Raw genomic sequence first — 15,881 nt, forward strand, 5'->3', positions numbered from 1 at the left:
TCTGTGTGGAGTTTGTGTGTTCTTGCCGTGTCTGCTGGGTTTCCGAGCGCTCCAGTTTCCTCCCACCATCAAAAAGCATGCATGGGGGTGTCTGGGTAGCCGGTTTGAATCCCCGTGTTACCTCTGGCTTGGTCGGGTGTCCCTACAGACACAATTGGCCGTGTCTGCGGATGGGAAGCTGTTGTGGGTGTGTGTGTCCTTTTACCCCCCCCCCACACCCACTGCACTGGCGCCTCCTCTGGTCAGTCGGGGTGTCTGTTGGGGCGGGGGGGTAGTGTGATCCTCCTGCACACTACATCCCGCTGGCGAAACTCCTCATTATCAGGTGAAAAGAAGCGGCTGGCGACTCCACATGTATCGGAGGAGGCATATGGTAGTCTGCAGCCCTCCCTGGATCGGTAGAGGGGGTGGAGCAGCGACTGGGACGGCTCAGAAAAGTGGGGTAATTGTCCAGGTGCAATTGGGGAGAAAAAGTGGAACCCCCCCCCCCAAAAAAATAATAAAAACACATGCATGTTAGTGTTAATACTCCAGTCTGTGCCCCTGAGCAAGGCAGTGGACAGAAGAACTGGAGTTGGTCCCCAGACGCTGCAGCTGCCCGCTGATCCTACACATTAGGATGGGTTAAATGCAGAGACAAATTCATTGTAGGAATACAAAGTCGAGTAAAGCGGCTTTCATTTCGGAATATTTTGACACACAGCAGATTCAAAGCTTATGTCCACATAAACTTTCTAGATTCTAGTTCGAAACAAACGTGTAACTCTGTTTCCATCTTTTGTTTGTTTACAACTAAAGCCACACCTTCCTATATTTGGCCTTACCGTGATGACTCCATTGTAGCGCTGGCATCTCACAGCACATCCCATTCTCCAGGCTGCCCTGCGCAGCCTGGCAGACTGCTGTGCAGCTGAGTCATTTCCAGCAGACACCGGCAGAGACTTGTTAATAATAGGCCCTGAGACGGCTCGCCGGTGACAAGCCAGTCCTCTATCTGGAAGCCCTTTCCCCATGCAGCCGCGGATTGACAGGAGAGACAGTAGGGGGGCGGCTGTACGCCCTTTTCATGGCAGACTGGCAGTACAAATGTGTGAAAGAATAATCACGCTCTACCTTGAGTTGTAATTGCAACCTGCACACTCTGCGAGACCGGCACCGGCACTGGCACCAGCTGCGAAAACGAGGTGGGGTTTATTTTCGGCAGTCGCCAGTCAATGTTAAAGGTGTGGTTTGAAAGTGTGGAAGGGAATTTACTTAGCGCAGCAAAAATGGTACAAATTTAGCACAGCTTTAGCCTAACCAGTTTTGGGTCCATGCTGATAATAATCACCCCTTAACCACCCTCCGTCCTCTCTCTTTGCCCTCTTTGACTGCAGCAAACAGGAAAGGTGGGTACTGTTAGTGTTACACCTCAGTCATGACTCTCATCCTCAGCTCCCCCGTCATTTGGTGTTGTGAAGTTGGTTGAATTCATTTACTGTGTTGGGCTGCAGGGTCAGCCAGCTCTCCCTGGCTCCACAGACATTATCCAAAATTAGTTTCTGTCCGGAGAAGAATTGGGGAAAAAAAGTTAGGTTTCGTTTGCCCAGCATAGCCTAATTTGTTCAAAATTATGTTAGAAGGGATGAGAAGCAGCAGACTCTACAGCCCTTGGTAATTGGGGTCAAAGGAACCCCTGGGTGACATCCGTGTACCAGTGCATGTTCCACATTGAGTGCCAGTGTCCCCCCCCCCTCAGATCTTCCTGTCTTCTGTGGTTTGTCTTCGTGCTGTGTTTCATTATCCAGCCTGTGTCACCGCAACCCTCTAAGACCGGCCCCATCTGAATATGCCAAGGCCTCACCTGCTGCTGAATGCGCCATTGTGAATCAAATGCCAGGCGGGGGGAGACCGCCGAAATGGAAATGTCCCCGTCTTCGAAGCTGACATTTTCCCTTTGAGACTTCCTCCTCCACTTAGTCTTAAAAAAAAAATCACTTTTTTTTCCCTCAAAGTTTCCTTGCAGCAAAAGTGCTAACAAAGGGCTCATTAGGTGCAACCCCTTAACCACAAATTGCAAACTCACACGCAAGCGCGCACAAACACACTCACCTGCGCTTTCTTTCCCCCTCATCGTAGCCCTCGATTTGGCCCTGACATATGCAGATATCCCTGGTGAGCTTGCCGCCATGTTCAGGCTAGCCCAAAACTAAAACGTAGCAGAGATTGGCATCTGTTTGGTTCGATGAGAAGCGAAGTATGGAGGAGAGATCACAGATGGCCTAACTCGCGACCCCCCCGCTGCACCCTCCCACCACCCCAACCCTGGGAAAACCGGACACGGTCTGGCTCAGCTCTTGGTGAGAGAGGAAGAGATGCTTGTCATGGATCAGCCGTCATGCTGTTAGCGTTAACTTAAGCCCCTGCAGCATCAGATAACAGGTGGCAGTGGGGCCCAGAGCCTGGCGGCGGAGGGAGACCCAGGGTGAGGCTATGTGCACCAGCTTTATTTACTCGCACTACGGAAAGGCTTCAACAGAAGGCCCTGCTTCTGCCTAAAAACTTGTGCTTGCCACTTGCAAATGGAGTGCAATGAGATGTGAAATTTCCACAGGGCGCCCTGCCCCTTCCTGCCGCCCATTTCCATTTGCAGTCAGGAGGCTTGCAAGTTTGCAGCTGTTTTGTGCGTGCGTGTGAGTGTGTGTGTGTCTGTGCCCCTGTCATTGTGTGTAGGAAAACAAGACACTCATACAAACACACACTCGCAGTGCAAGTGTGTACTTACATCTGTGCACCTGTTCGTGTGTGCGTCAACAGATGCTTGCTCTCTGAGCGTCAGAATACGGCCTGGCAGCGCTTTTCCACCCTTGTCTCCACCTGATGGAAGAAGCCAAAATTGGCTAAGCCAGGCTAGGTCAGGTTGTTCTGTGCCACGCTAAGCAAAGCTAGGCTAGGCCTGGCACTGCAAGTACTGTGGAACTGGTGTAATTACCAAGTGTTGTGCCACCCAGCTGATGAGCTAATTACACCACCCGCCTGTTTTTCCTCTCAATCTGGAAAGCCAGTAAACACAATGTGCTGGTAGCGTGCGCGCACACACACACACACACACACACACACGCACACAGCAGAGAAAAACCACACATTAAAACAGTTGCTGCCCACAAACACACAGACCCACACATGTATGCATACCCACACAGCAGCTGTCATCCATCAGGCAGCAAACAAACCCAACCTAGCCCACTCCAGGGAGATGATCGCTTTTCTTCAAGCACATTTAACTTCAGTTGGTGAACTAAAGAGGGAGGTAATGCACTTGGACTCGGTTCTCCCCTGAGCGGTCCAATTTTGGAGCTAGTTTTCACATTCGTACACTTTACTGTTAACCTCACCAGGTGGGCCGCAGACTAAACATGCCGACATTCCATCACGCTGAACTTTTTTTTCCACCATATATGTAGCATCCGTGTCACTTCCATGTTATTGGTTTTTTTTTTTTTTTTTTTCAGATGGCTCTGTGAAAGTTGTGAGGGACAGAACTGGTTGATTAAGTGCAAAGGATGAGCTCGGTATGTTGTAGTTAACGCTTCTCCCTGTTTGTGTCTGTTGTCTCTTCAGGAAGCGTGCATCACCCCTGCCCAAATACGACCAATCGGGTGGGGTGAAAGACTCCCTGCTGGCCAACTCCTCAGACCCCGTGGAGATGAGGAGGCTCAACTATCAGACCCCAGGTACTGAATGAAGGCCCGTACCTATATACCAACGTATAGGTTAAACACTCTTGCTCTATGGTTGTGTTTTTGGTTTTGTGGTTCCCGCTTCCCTCACCGGTGTCAGCAATACACTTCATCCCCTGTTTGCTCAAGTGGGACTGCATAATGGGAGACGGCGGTCGTGCCGAGCAGCTTTTAAGTGTCAGCGGGTATAATAATTTAGTCCCAAAAGGCCATATATAATTTTTGGGAATACTTTTTACAACTTGGAAGTTCATCTGATCAAACAAATGATTCTGTCCTAAAGTAATCAGAGCGATCATTTTTACGGTCAGTTGCAGGGTGGCGGCTGGTGCTGAAATTTTTTTGAGGGGGAGGGGCGCAGTTTACCTTGGCGCAGCACACCTGACAGCTACTTTAATGTCCACACAGTCACAGGGTTATTCAGAAAGGCAATGTGGCCTATAGATTTTAATCAGGGTTTGTAGACGGTGGATGATTGACAGTTGAGACGAGGCGTCATGGTGGGTGTGAACATGATTGACAGCCACGAGAATTGTCCAATCACATTAGATCAAAAAACACTAAAACAACACCAATTCACTGCCAATAAAAGTGGGAGTGTCTGGGAAAATCTGAAGAAACCAATCAGACAGCAGCCACAGGTCACCTGCTCACCAAAAGTTTGAGGGCTTACATAAGGCATTGATTGGCCAGCGCCCCTCACCCAGGAAGTATATGTATTCAGACAGGAATCAACCAAACACCATTTGAACCAATATTTAATGGCTGCTGACAGGCGCTCACAGACTGGAAAACACTTTTATTTCATCATTATATGCATTATACAACTAGATTATATTTAACAAGTAGATTTTCATCTCTTGACATTTGAAGGGGGCGGCGCCCCAGCATCCTGTACTGGCCAGCTGCCACTGGTTGCAGGGTTAGTTGCCACTTCAGCGATCCAGCTTTGTGAGGAGTGTTTGGCTTCCTCTCCCTGTGTGTAGCCGTATTGTTCATCCATGCTCTGCAGAAGGTGTCAGTGGGTGAAATTCTCACATTTGTACTGCTTTTCATAAATAAGTACATACTGTGTCACTTGCCCTCAAGCTGTAACCCTGATCGGCACCCGGCAATTTTTCAATACCAGTACATAAACAAATGGCGTACGTGACCGCAGCCCGCCAGGGTTGGTGGACACTTGTAGTGGAGCTATGCAGGCTGAATGCAGATGGCGTCTTCCATGCGCGGCAGCAAAGCGACGGGGGTCGTCAAGGGCCCCCGCCTCTGCATCAGCCCTCCTTCCATTTCCTCCCCCTCCCACCCTCTATCCTCCCCCCGTTCTCCCTTCCTGAGCTCCTTTCATTCCCTCAGCTGGTAATGAGTCCTGCTGCCTCTGATGTCAAGGTGAGCCAGGCGGAGGGAACAATGGAGCTGAGAGAAAATGTCAACCCCTCTGTGTGTGTCTGAGCCTGTGTTGTGTGTGTTTGTGTGTGTGTGTGTGTGTGTGTGTGTGCGTGCGTGCGCGCAGGAGTGTGCCAAATGTGTCTGTATGGTCTTCGTGCATGTGCGCGTGGGTCTGCATCCCTTCTCACGGGTTATTAAAGATTCCTCTCGCCGTGCACACAACCAGCCCCCTTTGAACCCCTGTAGAGGAATTAGGCAGGGCTGCTGCTCTAAAACAGGACCTGCCCCACCCTCCCACTCCTCCTCCTTGCTCTTTTGTCTTCCACTTTCCCCCGTAGCGTAATCTCTCTCTCTCTCTTTCTCATCCCTCTTTACCTCCCGTTCTCTTGCTCCCCACCCTACTTTGCCACCGCGCAAGCCGACTTCAAGAGCGGTGATTATCAAAATCACCAAGACTGCGTCAGCCCCATGAAACAGTGCATGAGCCTGCGAGACTGAGCTGGATGAATATTGTAAAGCCCGTTGCGCCACCCTCTCCCTCTCTCTGATTCACAAGCAGCAGGGGAGGATTCAGGTTTTGATTCTTATTGCTCTGAAGAAGTCTGGTTGAGTCCGTCTCAAGTCACACAGCATGTGTGTTTGTTTACCAGACCTTGGCTGCACTTCTGCTCTCTCGACCATGCAGGCGTGCGCAGACAGGTCAGATGGTATTTTGCAAATAATAATAGAGTTGCTGGATGGGTGGGGCCTACCGTAACGAAACTTAAAGGGATTTTTAATGATCTCAGGAGGGTAACATGAAGTCAGTTTTGTGTACATGTGAATATCTGACAACTTGAATGGCACGACAGGAATTGTGCTGAAGCCCCACTCATCTTCTACTCAAAGTAGTTTAAACCAGAGGTTGTGAGTTATTTGCGGATACCATTTGGCCCCGGTCTTATCCTCAGCTGTCTTCACTGATTTATTGACTCTTCTTTCCTCCCTCCTTCGCTGTCCTCTCTCCACAGGTCCCAGCTCTCATCGCTGCCCCAACACTCCAAGTTAGTCTGTTCTCTCACCTACTGTATATTTCCTTCACATGCAGTCTATGGCTCTCTCTCTATCTCACCCCTCCATCCTCCTGACGGACATCTCAACCCCACAAGCTTGTAGCTCCCGTGGCTTCTCCGAGGGCGCAGATAGGACTGTTCGGAGAAGCACAGGGGACAAGATGGCTTCATGTCTAGCTGAGCAGCGTGACAGTAGTTTCCCTTCCTATAGATAAGCCTTGTTATCGGACTCTTCGCTCTCCATTTCACCAACAACATGGGTGCAGAAGACCTGGCCGCATGCACATGCCTGCACGCACAATCACACACAAACCATGCACACGTGCAGACGTACATTGATGTTAATGCACTCATGGCAGGTGTCCCGCTGCATGGTTGTATTAAATTAGTCTAATTGGTCAGGTCTCATCTTCTGCAGTGGCCACAGTTACCAGTCATTAGTCTTCAGCGTTGCGGCAATAATGAGCTTGTTGCAATGACTCTTCCAGGACCATAACCCCCATTACCTCACAGTTACGCTCAGCCGAACTCCACTTTACAAAAGACACTATACCTATGTAGCCTATATCGAGTGTGTGAGTGTTTCATGCCAGGTGAAAGGCGTAAAATGCCCCATGGGTGACTCCAGATCATCTCCATGTGACATGTGCAGTTGGCATTGAAGGAACAAGGAAAGTTCCCAGAAATCCATTTGAGCACAGACTCTTGCCAAGTTCAGAGGCAGAGGGGGAATTTGTGTCGGTAGATTAGCAATAAATCATCCAATAACCCAGCGATGAGAAATCTGGAGGGTGGTGGAAGGCTTGTTTGAATTTAATCCAACCCAAATGCTCCAGGCTGGGCCAAAAAAAAGAAAAAGAAAAGTTTATTGTAGGCAAAGAGACTTTGACAGAAATGAGTTTTGGGCTGGTGACCAGTCAGCCTTTTTTTTCTGCTTAGAAAGTGACAGTGTGACTGATTTGTTGAGACTTGTGGGTTTCTGCTCTGATCGCACCTCTGCCGCCGCCGGAGTGTGGTGGCATCATGTGGAGATGTCTGCTTCCTGCTTCTTTTTAGAAGCATGCTCTCTCAGTCACTCATCACAGCCCCACCTCTGTCTTCCACACTTAGCATGACAATTTCACCACGTGTCACCAACCCGTGTCAACCTGTGAGCTCTGCCTGTCTCCCGACACCAGCGCTTTCTCCCTCTCTCCCGCTTTTTTTCCCTTCTTTCCACTTATTTACTCTCTCTGATTGCCTCTTTACCTCCTTTTCTCTGTGCTCCACTTTTCACTCTCCTTTATCTCTTTCTCTCTTCTCTACCCCACTCCTCTCCCCCCTCCTCTTTTTTTTGGTCCCTCTCTTTCTATCTCTCTCCACCACCTCCTTTTCTTCATGCATTGTTGAACACGGTGCACTCTTCCTCGCTGTTACACAGCCACCTCATGGTCCCTCCGGCAGCCTCACTTCAACCCTGTGGTCAAACAAGTGTTTGTGTGAGCCGTTGTTCGTGTCTGTTGTGTAGGAATAAAGGGAAGAACAGCAAGGTCTCACTCTTCTTTATATCTCTCTTTCTCTCTCTCTCGCTCCCCATCTTCCTCCTGCTCCTCCTCCTCTTCTTCATCTCCCAGGAATGAGAGAGCATCCGCCCATCCCTGTGGTCGACCTGGCTGACCACATAGAGCGGCTGAAAGCCAACGACGGCCTGCGTTTCTCCCAGGAGTACGAGGTAAAGGAGGAGAAAAAAAAACGTGCACCGTCACCCTGTTTGAACGAATCGCTCCATTTTCAGGATATTGCTGTGCCTTTTTTTCTGGTGGGGGGTGGGGTGGGAGGAGGAGGGGGGCGGTATTGTGTTTTTGCTTCTTTGAAGCCATATGCATGTATTTTAAAGGATTATAAATGACTTATTTCACACACATTCTTCAGCCATTTTTACAACTCCATTACCAACAGCACCGGGAAACCAACACTTGCATTTAACGCCCCAAGATGCTTTTTCACAAGGCTAGCAGGTGGCAAGTCGCTTAAGCAATCTGTGCGCGTCTTGATGTTTCCTAGAAGAATGTTATTTTGCAGGCGGTCTCTGCAATGCAACTTGGTGAGGGATTATCTCTTGTCAGTGTTTTCCCTCTCCCTCTCTCTCTCTCTCTCTCTCACTCTCGCTCGCTCGCTCGCCCAAAAAAAGAGAGAGTGAATTTGCATTTAAAGAGGCATATTTTGTGAGAGGATTGCTGTAAGCCAGAGTATGAAGTATGAGGTTAGTTGGATGTGGGACTATCTAAGTAAAGGGAAAGAAAAGAGACTTGTTTTGAGTACAGAAAAACACAAGTAGTTGTTTTACTTATTTGTTCAGACTGTTTTCCCTCTTCTTTTTTTGTCTAATTGGCCCTGTTCCTCACGCCGACAAGTCCAACAAGGCTGTTGAAGTGACATGCTGCTTGTTTAAGTTTTGTTTTGCCCTATAACATCCCTTTTATTTTTACTGATCACATGGGTGTCCTCGCCCGCTGCTTTTCCGTGGCGTGCCATCCCCGTCTTATTGAGCGAGTGTCAACACGTCACACCAGAGCGCAAGCTTGCCTAACTGCGGGCTTTTACAGCCTGCTCCGCCCCGTCTGCAGCCCAACTCCTTCCTGAGCTGGGGAAGACCCCCTCCTTGGCCAGACAGATGGCCCGTCCATTCCCCGTGCCAGCCGTGGCAGCATGGCTAAGCTCAGGGCGCTTTGTCACAGTCACGTTCGCCAACTGCTCCCGTCGTGCCTTCCTCCGAGGCACAGAGTTTGGAGCGCCTCGCCACTTCCTCTCCCCACAATTTTTTTTTTCTTTTTCAGACGCCTGATGCCGTCCCCCTCCCCGCATCTCCTCCTCCCCCCTTCCCGCCAATGTCAATAGCAACGTGCCCCCACGCCACTGCCACGCTCGAGGTAATGAGCAGCGTTCGTCGACCCATCGGCACCGTTGCTCAGCTGAGGTGTTTTGTCACGGGAAGCGGGATATCGAGCGCCAAGCGTCCGTACCACCGTCACGGCGTTCCGCAGGATGCGTTTTCAGCATGTCAGCCTGAAAAGCACAGGCCTTTTGTTTTTTTTCTACTGCACTTCCTTCTCGACCTAACTTGTTTGCCAATTGTCACCAGTCTAGCATACCCACTGTCTTCTCTTTGCTCTCAAATGGGCGTAACGTGTTTTGACTGCAAATGAAATATTCCTTCTCAAACTGCCGGGCCCTGGCGAACAAATTGGTAGTGTCAAGCTCATCAGCAGCACCAGGCCCGTATCCAAATGACTCTTGTTGCTGAGCAATTTGGAGCGGTGTTGAAGTCTTCCTTTGTGCATTGTGGTGGGTTTCCCATACATTTGAGCACTTACACTTCTCATGCGTGGTTCTGAAATAAACAGCCTATCGTTTCCCCTGCAAATGGCATCTTGGTCAGTAGCTGAAATTCTCTTCCTCACATATTCAATGCCTTGTACCTTGTATTTTCTTTTTTTGGATTGTATCCAGCCAATTACTCCATTCTTCCAAGCCTTCCCCGGTCATTGCTCCACCCCCTCTGCTGATCTGGGGAGGACTGCAGACTACCACATGCCTCCTCTGATACATGTGGCGTCGCCAGTCGCTTCTTTTCACCTGACAGTGAGGAGTTTTGCCAGGGGGACGTAGTGCGTGGGAGGATCACGCTATTCCCCCTCCTCCTTGACCAGGTGCCCCCGACCAACCACAGGAGGCGCTAGTGCAACGACCAGGACACAAACCCACATCCAACTTGCCACCTGCAGACACGGCCAATTGCATCTGTAGGGACACCCGACCAAGCCGGAGGATTCGAACCAGGATCCCCGTGTTTGTAGGCGATGGAGACTGCTACGCTACCCTGATGCCCCATACCCCATCAGTTTAAACTAACATTTACCACCTTTAGCGCAGCTCAGAAGATGCCCGTCTAGGGCAGGTTAAATCAAGTGCTCAGGCTTTATCGTGGTCTGATGGGAACACGTGACCTGTGAGATGTGTCACTTTGAAACAATCGTTTCATTCAAGCTATCAGCCTCAGACACGGGGGGGAAAAACTCAGATAATTCAATCAGGGCTGCAGCCAAGTTTGGACAGGTGAGTGAGTGAGGGAGTGTGTATCCAAGTTGCTACTCTTGCTCCAACTGGCTCTGCAAGGTGAAGGGTTTTGGGGGAATTGACAGACATGGTTTCGGCATGAGCCGGGGCAAGATCGATGCGGACTAACAAGAGACTCTGTGACATTATCGAGCTGAGAGAAGGGAGGCCAGCCCGTATCCACCCCCCACCCCCGATCAATATGGATCCGGCCCATTGTCGTCCTAACCAGTGAAACGCATGATGCAGAAGTGTAGGTGAAAGGGTGGCAATGCTAGGAATGGAGACAGGCATTCAGGGAAATGGGGAGAGATAAATTAAAGCTAGGGAAAGGGAGAAATTGACAATGAGAAGAGTTGGAGATAGGGAGCGAGGGTAATAATTGTCACCACATCTAGTCATGCATGAGAGTCACTCAGAACTGGGTAATTCAATATAGCTGTCCATAAAGAAGGGAATCTGTGTTTGGTCGCTTGTGGGTTCCAGTGAAGCTTTTATTCAACTCCCTGCTGAAGCAAACACTCCCATCAATGTGTCTGGCTCGATTCTCCGCATGTGACACTCCAGAGACACGACCAATGTCTCCCTCCTTTTGTTCCTCTGTGTCATTTCATTCACCCCCCCCTTCTGTGTGTGTGTGTCTCTCTCGCTCATTTTATTGCCCTTTTACTCATTCTGTTTCTTTTTTTTTTATCTCTAACGCTCTCTCTTCTTTTCCCTCCCCTACCCTTTCTTTCTCACAGTCCATCGATCCAGGCCAGCAGTTCACCTGGGAGAACTCCAACATGGAAGTCAACAAGCCAAAGAATCGCTATGCAAACGTCATAGCCTATGACCACTCAAGAGTTGTGCTCACATCCATCGATGGTAGGAGCCACGGTGCGACTGCTAAGCCTCTTGCTTACTGACAGATAGCCAGGCCTCCTTGAGACTCACCAAGGGCACACAGTACATACTATACTGTAGGGGGGCACAGCGGCCCAGTGGTTAGCGCTGTCGCCTCACAGCAAGAAGTTCCTTGCTTCGAACCACGGGGTTGTCCATGTGTGGAGTTTGTATGTTCTCATGTGGGTTTTCTCCGGGTGCTCCGGTCTCCCCCACCATCAAAATGCCATGCATGTCAGTGTTAATACTCCTGTCTGTGCCCCTGACCGAGGCATGGCAAGACGAACTGGAGTTGGTCCCTGGGTGCTGCACGGCGGCTGCCCACTGCTCCTAGCTACACAGCTAGGATGGGTTAAATATGGAGTATAATTTCCCCACAGGGATTAATAAAGTATAAAGTATACAGTACACATCTATGTGTCTAATAGTGTTGTTTTGCACACACTCTAAATATAGCCATTCGTCCTTGTATTATGGGTATGTACCGTGGCGCTCAAGATGTTTTCATGTCTATGCGGCCATGTCTTGGGAGATTTAGGTGTCATGATGTTGTCTGGATGTTGTCCTCTGGCACACAGTTGCATGAAATTAATTCCATCCATACCACTTTAACATACACGTTCCCATCATCCTGTCATTGCATTTCAGCTGTTCCCGGTAGCGACTACATCAATGCTAACTACATCGATGGCTACAGGAAGCAGAATGCCTATATCGCCACACAGGGCCCTCTGCCTGAGACACTGAGCGACTTCTGGAGAATGGTGTGGGAGCAGAGATCCAGCACCATCGTCATGATGACCAGGCTGGAGGAGAAGTCGAGGGTAAGGAGATGAGAAAACACATAGCATGCTGCGAGAAGCTACATCTTCATCAACCTGTTTTGATGCAAATGTGAAATTTGTGAAGGTTAAAATTAAATGGTATTGTTGGGGCATCCGGGTAGTGTAGCGGTCTATTCCATTGCCTACCAACATGGGGATCACCAGTTCGAATCCCCGTGTTACCTCTGGCTTGGTCGGGCGTCCCTACAGACACAATTGGCCGTGTCTACGGGTGTGTGTCCTGGTCGCTGCAGTAGCGCCTCCTCTGGTCGGTCGGGGCGCCTGTTCAGAGGGGAAGGGGAACTAGGGGGAACTAGGGGGAACAGCGTGATCCTCCCATGCGCTACGTCCCCCTGGCGAAACTCCTCATGGTCAGGTGAAAAGAAGCGGCTGGCGACTCCACATGTATTAAAAGAGGTGTGTGGTAGTCTGCAGCCCTCCCCGGATCGGCAGAGGGGGTGGAGCAACAACTGGGACAGCTGGGAAGAACGGAGTAATATGCCAGGTACAACTCAGAAGAGAAAGGGGGGAAATCCAAAAAAAAAAGAAGAATTAAATGGTATTGCTGAAATACTGAAACATCCCAAAACATGTCACCCTAACAATGAACTGTTCAGGCTATGGGGGTCTTGTGATGAGGGCAAAACTTCCCACCCTAACAACAAGTGAGGGCAAAACTTCTCACCCTAACAATGGACTGTTCAAGCTATTGGGGTCTGGTAGACGCCTCTGTAGTCTAAGGGCCAAAACAGAGAAGCTTCTGTCCACAGACCATAAGAACTTTTAACATATATGACCTTTCACATACTTGAGACAGCTAGGTTTTTTTTTATTGTTTATTTTGACTTAAAAAAAGAGGAAAAAATGCGCTGATCTTTTTCCTTTTATCTAGGTGTATGTCTTTTTTCACATAGTGACAGACGGAGTACCCCTCTTCATTTCACTGCGTGTTTTACTTTGCATTTCTGTGCATGTGACAAATAAAGAACCTGAACTTGACACAGAAAGGTTGACGTCTAAATGAAGTGATGATGCGACGCGCAGATTGAAATTTTATTGCAGATAATTCTTGTAAACCCTCCGTCTCTCTTCTCTTGCATGTCTTCCATGAAATAGTCTTTTCACGCCTTGCACACGTGGCGTTTCTTCACTCGATACGCCTTTCAAAAATCCGCTAACATTTGAATGAGAACATGTTTTTTTGACACCAGCCATTGAGCACTTGTGAAGTACACCTTACCTAATGGCGGTGCTTTCAGTCAGCTTTTGTGTTTTGCGAGATACGCTTTTAATTCTTACCTCTTAAAAGTGTGCTGACTGTAGACCGCAAAAAACAGGTAAAAACTGATAAGACGGCATGCTCACAAAATATACCAGTGTTTTTATTTGATTCCCTCAGGGTTTTTTTTTTTTTTTTTTGCTTACTCTCATTCCTCCCTGTGTCTTTAGGGATCCTTCTTTCTGAAATATTCATGAAGCAAAGGAGCGCAGGCCTAGCGTTAATTTTGTCTGGCAGTTTGTTGAAACATAATCACTCGTCCCAGGAGGTGTTTCCTAAGTTAAACTTCAACTATTACATCGTCCCTCTATGTGCACAATTATCTTTATGACCCCTTGGTTTATGAAATGCCTTCAGCATCCGGGTAGTGTAGCGGTCTATTCCGTTGTCTACCAAGACGGGGATCGGCGGTTCGAATCCCCGTGTTACCCCCAGCTTGGTCAGGCGTCCCTACAGACACAATTGGCCGTGTCTGCGGGTGGGAAGCCAGATGTGGGTATGTGTGCTGGTGGCTACACTAGCGCCTCCTCTGGTCGGTCGGGGCGCCCGTTCAGAGGGGAGCAGCGACCGGGATGGCTCTGAAGATTGGAGTAATTGGCCAGATACAATTGGGGGGGGGGGAAATAGATAGATAGATAGATAATGAACTGCCTTCAAACCCCTACAGAATGATTTCAGAAATCTTAAAATATTTTCGCTACGGACATTTCGAGCTATCATTAGAAAGCAACCTCACACCCCCTGACACACAATAGTGCACCTAAAAAATTAATTTATGACACAAGTAAAAATAAAATTTAAAAAGTATGGAATGAGATTTTCGAGATTCAAAGTAGAGTTGGGTGTATTTTACTTGTTTCCAGTGGATCGTGTTCATAAATTCTACGGGGGGAAAAATGTCACCGCAGATCCCTGCTAACTTGTGGTGGTCTAGTAGCATTTGTGTGGGTAGCCCTTATGAAAATACCACACTTACAGGATCTAATATGAACATTGTCTAGAAATCAGGAGGATGTTTTCCAAAATGCTTGATATTTCATTTGGGGAAATTCATTTTATCATCCAATTTCTATCTTCTAGTACTATAATTTTGTCAACCGACGAGTAAAAATGCCCATCCATTCAAACGCTGACTCTGTTTCTCAAGCGGCGGATATCTCAGTTTGCGATGGGACTCTTCATTTTTCTCTTGTCTGTCTGCCGCAGGGATTTGTTGGATAAGCTGGGGTTTTTTTGCTCATTCAGTTGAACTCAGCTCGACTGCAGATGGTGACTGTCTTTTTAAAAACACCTCTCCATGCATCTTCACATATTAGAGGCATTTCCAGAGGGCTGTCACAGATTCCACGCCCACCCGCTTTGATCGCAAACCGCTGTCATTATTTAATACTCACACACATATGTACCTCTCACACACACACACACCGAGTCAGCCAGCCTCCCACCACTCTGCTGTCGTATGCCAGACAGAGGAATATCAAGCTAAATGCTACGTGTCCCCAGGACCAGGCGCATTGCAACTTCCTCCATCGCTACCATCGCTAATTAATAAATCCCTGCAAGGTCTGATAAGAATTGGAGGATTTGTAAATAAGCCAGAGTATGACTCTATTGTCACTGTGTTAGAGGTGTGTGTTTGTTAAAGTGATAGACAATGCTACCCAGCCTCGAACAGCACCAATATATTCATTACAGTGGTGACTGCTAATCCATATGTTTGCACTGCAAGTGGTGCTCCATCACTCACTTGGGTTTCTCCGGCAAGTTCAGCCTCGGCCCAAGAATGCGAACTGTCAGTCTGGCAGGTAAATTGTGAGGCAGGTCAATTTTACTGTTCTTTTTCAATTTGTGCCAATTCCAGGGAGATGGCCGCGATGCTTCAAAATGTCAGCCAAGTCCGGCGGTATCAATACGCTTAGCTTAGCTGTGCCGCGTCCCTTTCTTTTCATGTATTCCAAATGTGTTAGCGGGTCTTAAGTCCCAATAATCCTGGCATTTAGAGGATGTGTCTATTTACTCATACTGTGTGTGGAAAATGGGACTTCAGCAAAGTCCTTGCACTTCTTTGAAAACAAATGATTCAAGGCGTTTTGCTGATGACCTTAACCGGAGACTTGACGGAGCAGGTGTAGTTTTAAAGCCTTGCTCACGCATTTATTAGTTGTTGTCAATCAACTGCCTGTAGCAGAGATTGAATTTATGACTAAGATTTGAGTGATTAGCCACCAGTCCAGTATGCCACCTACTGTACATTCATAACATAGATGAAGGCTGTAAGGCTTGGGGGCTGTGACTAGGATTCCTTGAGTTGGCTCTCAGGTGTCTTCTCTTGGAATTTAGTCTGTAGTAGGATCATTAGATTCTCCAGGCAGACCTGGGTACAGATGGAGGACGCAACGTGAATGCTGATCCATTGCCATCTACCAATCCATGCAAACATCTTCAATCCACCTGCTGCCCGTCTCCTATCCAGACAACCAATTTGGAAGAAAACCCCACCAGCTGACTTTACCACCCAATCTGCTTGGGAAAAGGAATGAGAGTCCAAGGATGTCCCAAACAAATATCTGGTGTCAGACCCCACTCAGCAGGAACCTGGAACCAACCTCCCAAGGAGACAGTGGTCAACCCTCAACAGATT

At 48.5% G+C, this 15,881-nt stretch overlaps 1 protein-coding gene across 1 annotated transcript in view; it reads left to right on the forward strand.

Moving 5' to 3' along the window:
- Window positions 1-15,881, forward strand: part of LOC130124096 (receptor-type tyrosine-protein phosphatase F-like) — a 170,711-nt gene that overhangs the window by 133,415 nt on the left and 21,415 nt on the right. Inside the window, exons 21-25 of the mRNA XM_056293492.1 lie at window positions 3,601-3,713; window positions 6,116-6,148; window positions 7,771-7,868; window positions 10,996-11,119; window positions 11,786-11,961. Coding sequence (XP_056149467.1) covers window positions 3,601-3,713; window positions 6,116-6,148; window positions 7,771-7,868; window positions 10,996-11,119; window positions 11,786-11,961 — 544 coding nt within the window. The remainder of the gene's footprint in view (window positions 1-3,600; window positions 3,714-6,115; window positions 6,149-7,770; window positions 7,869-10,995; window positions 11,120-11,785; window positions 11,962-15,881) is intronic.

The sequence above is a fragment of the Lampris incognitus genome, chromosome 14 (genome assembly GCF_029633865.1).
Source record: "Lampris incognitus isolate fLamInc1 chromosome 14, fLamInc1.hap2, whole genome shotgun sequence".
In the NCBI taxonomy this organism is placed as follows: domain Eukaryota; kingdom Metazoa; phylum Chordata; class Actinopteri; order Lampriformes; family Lampridae; genus Lampris; species Lampris incognitus.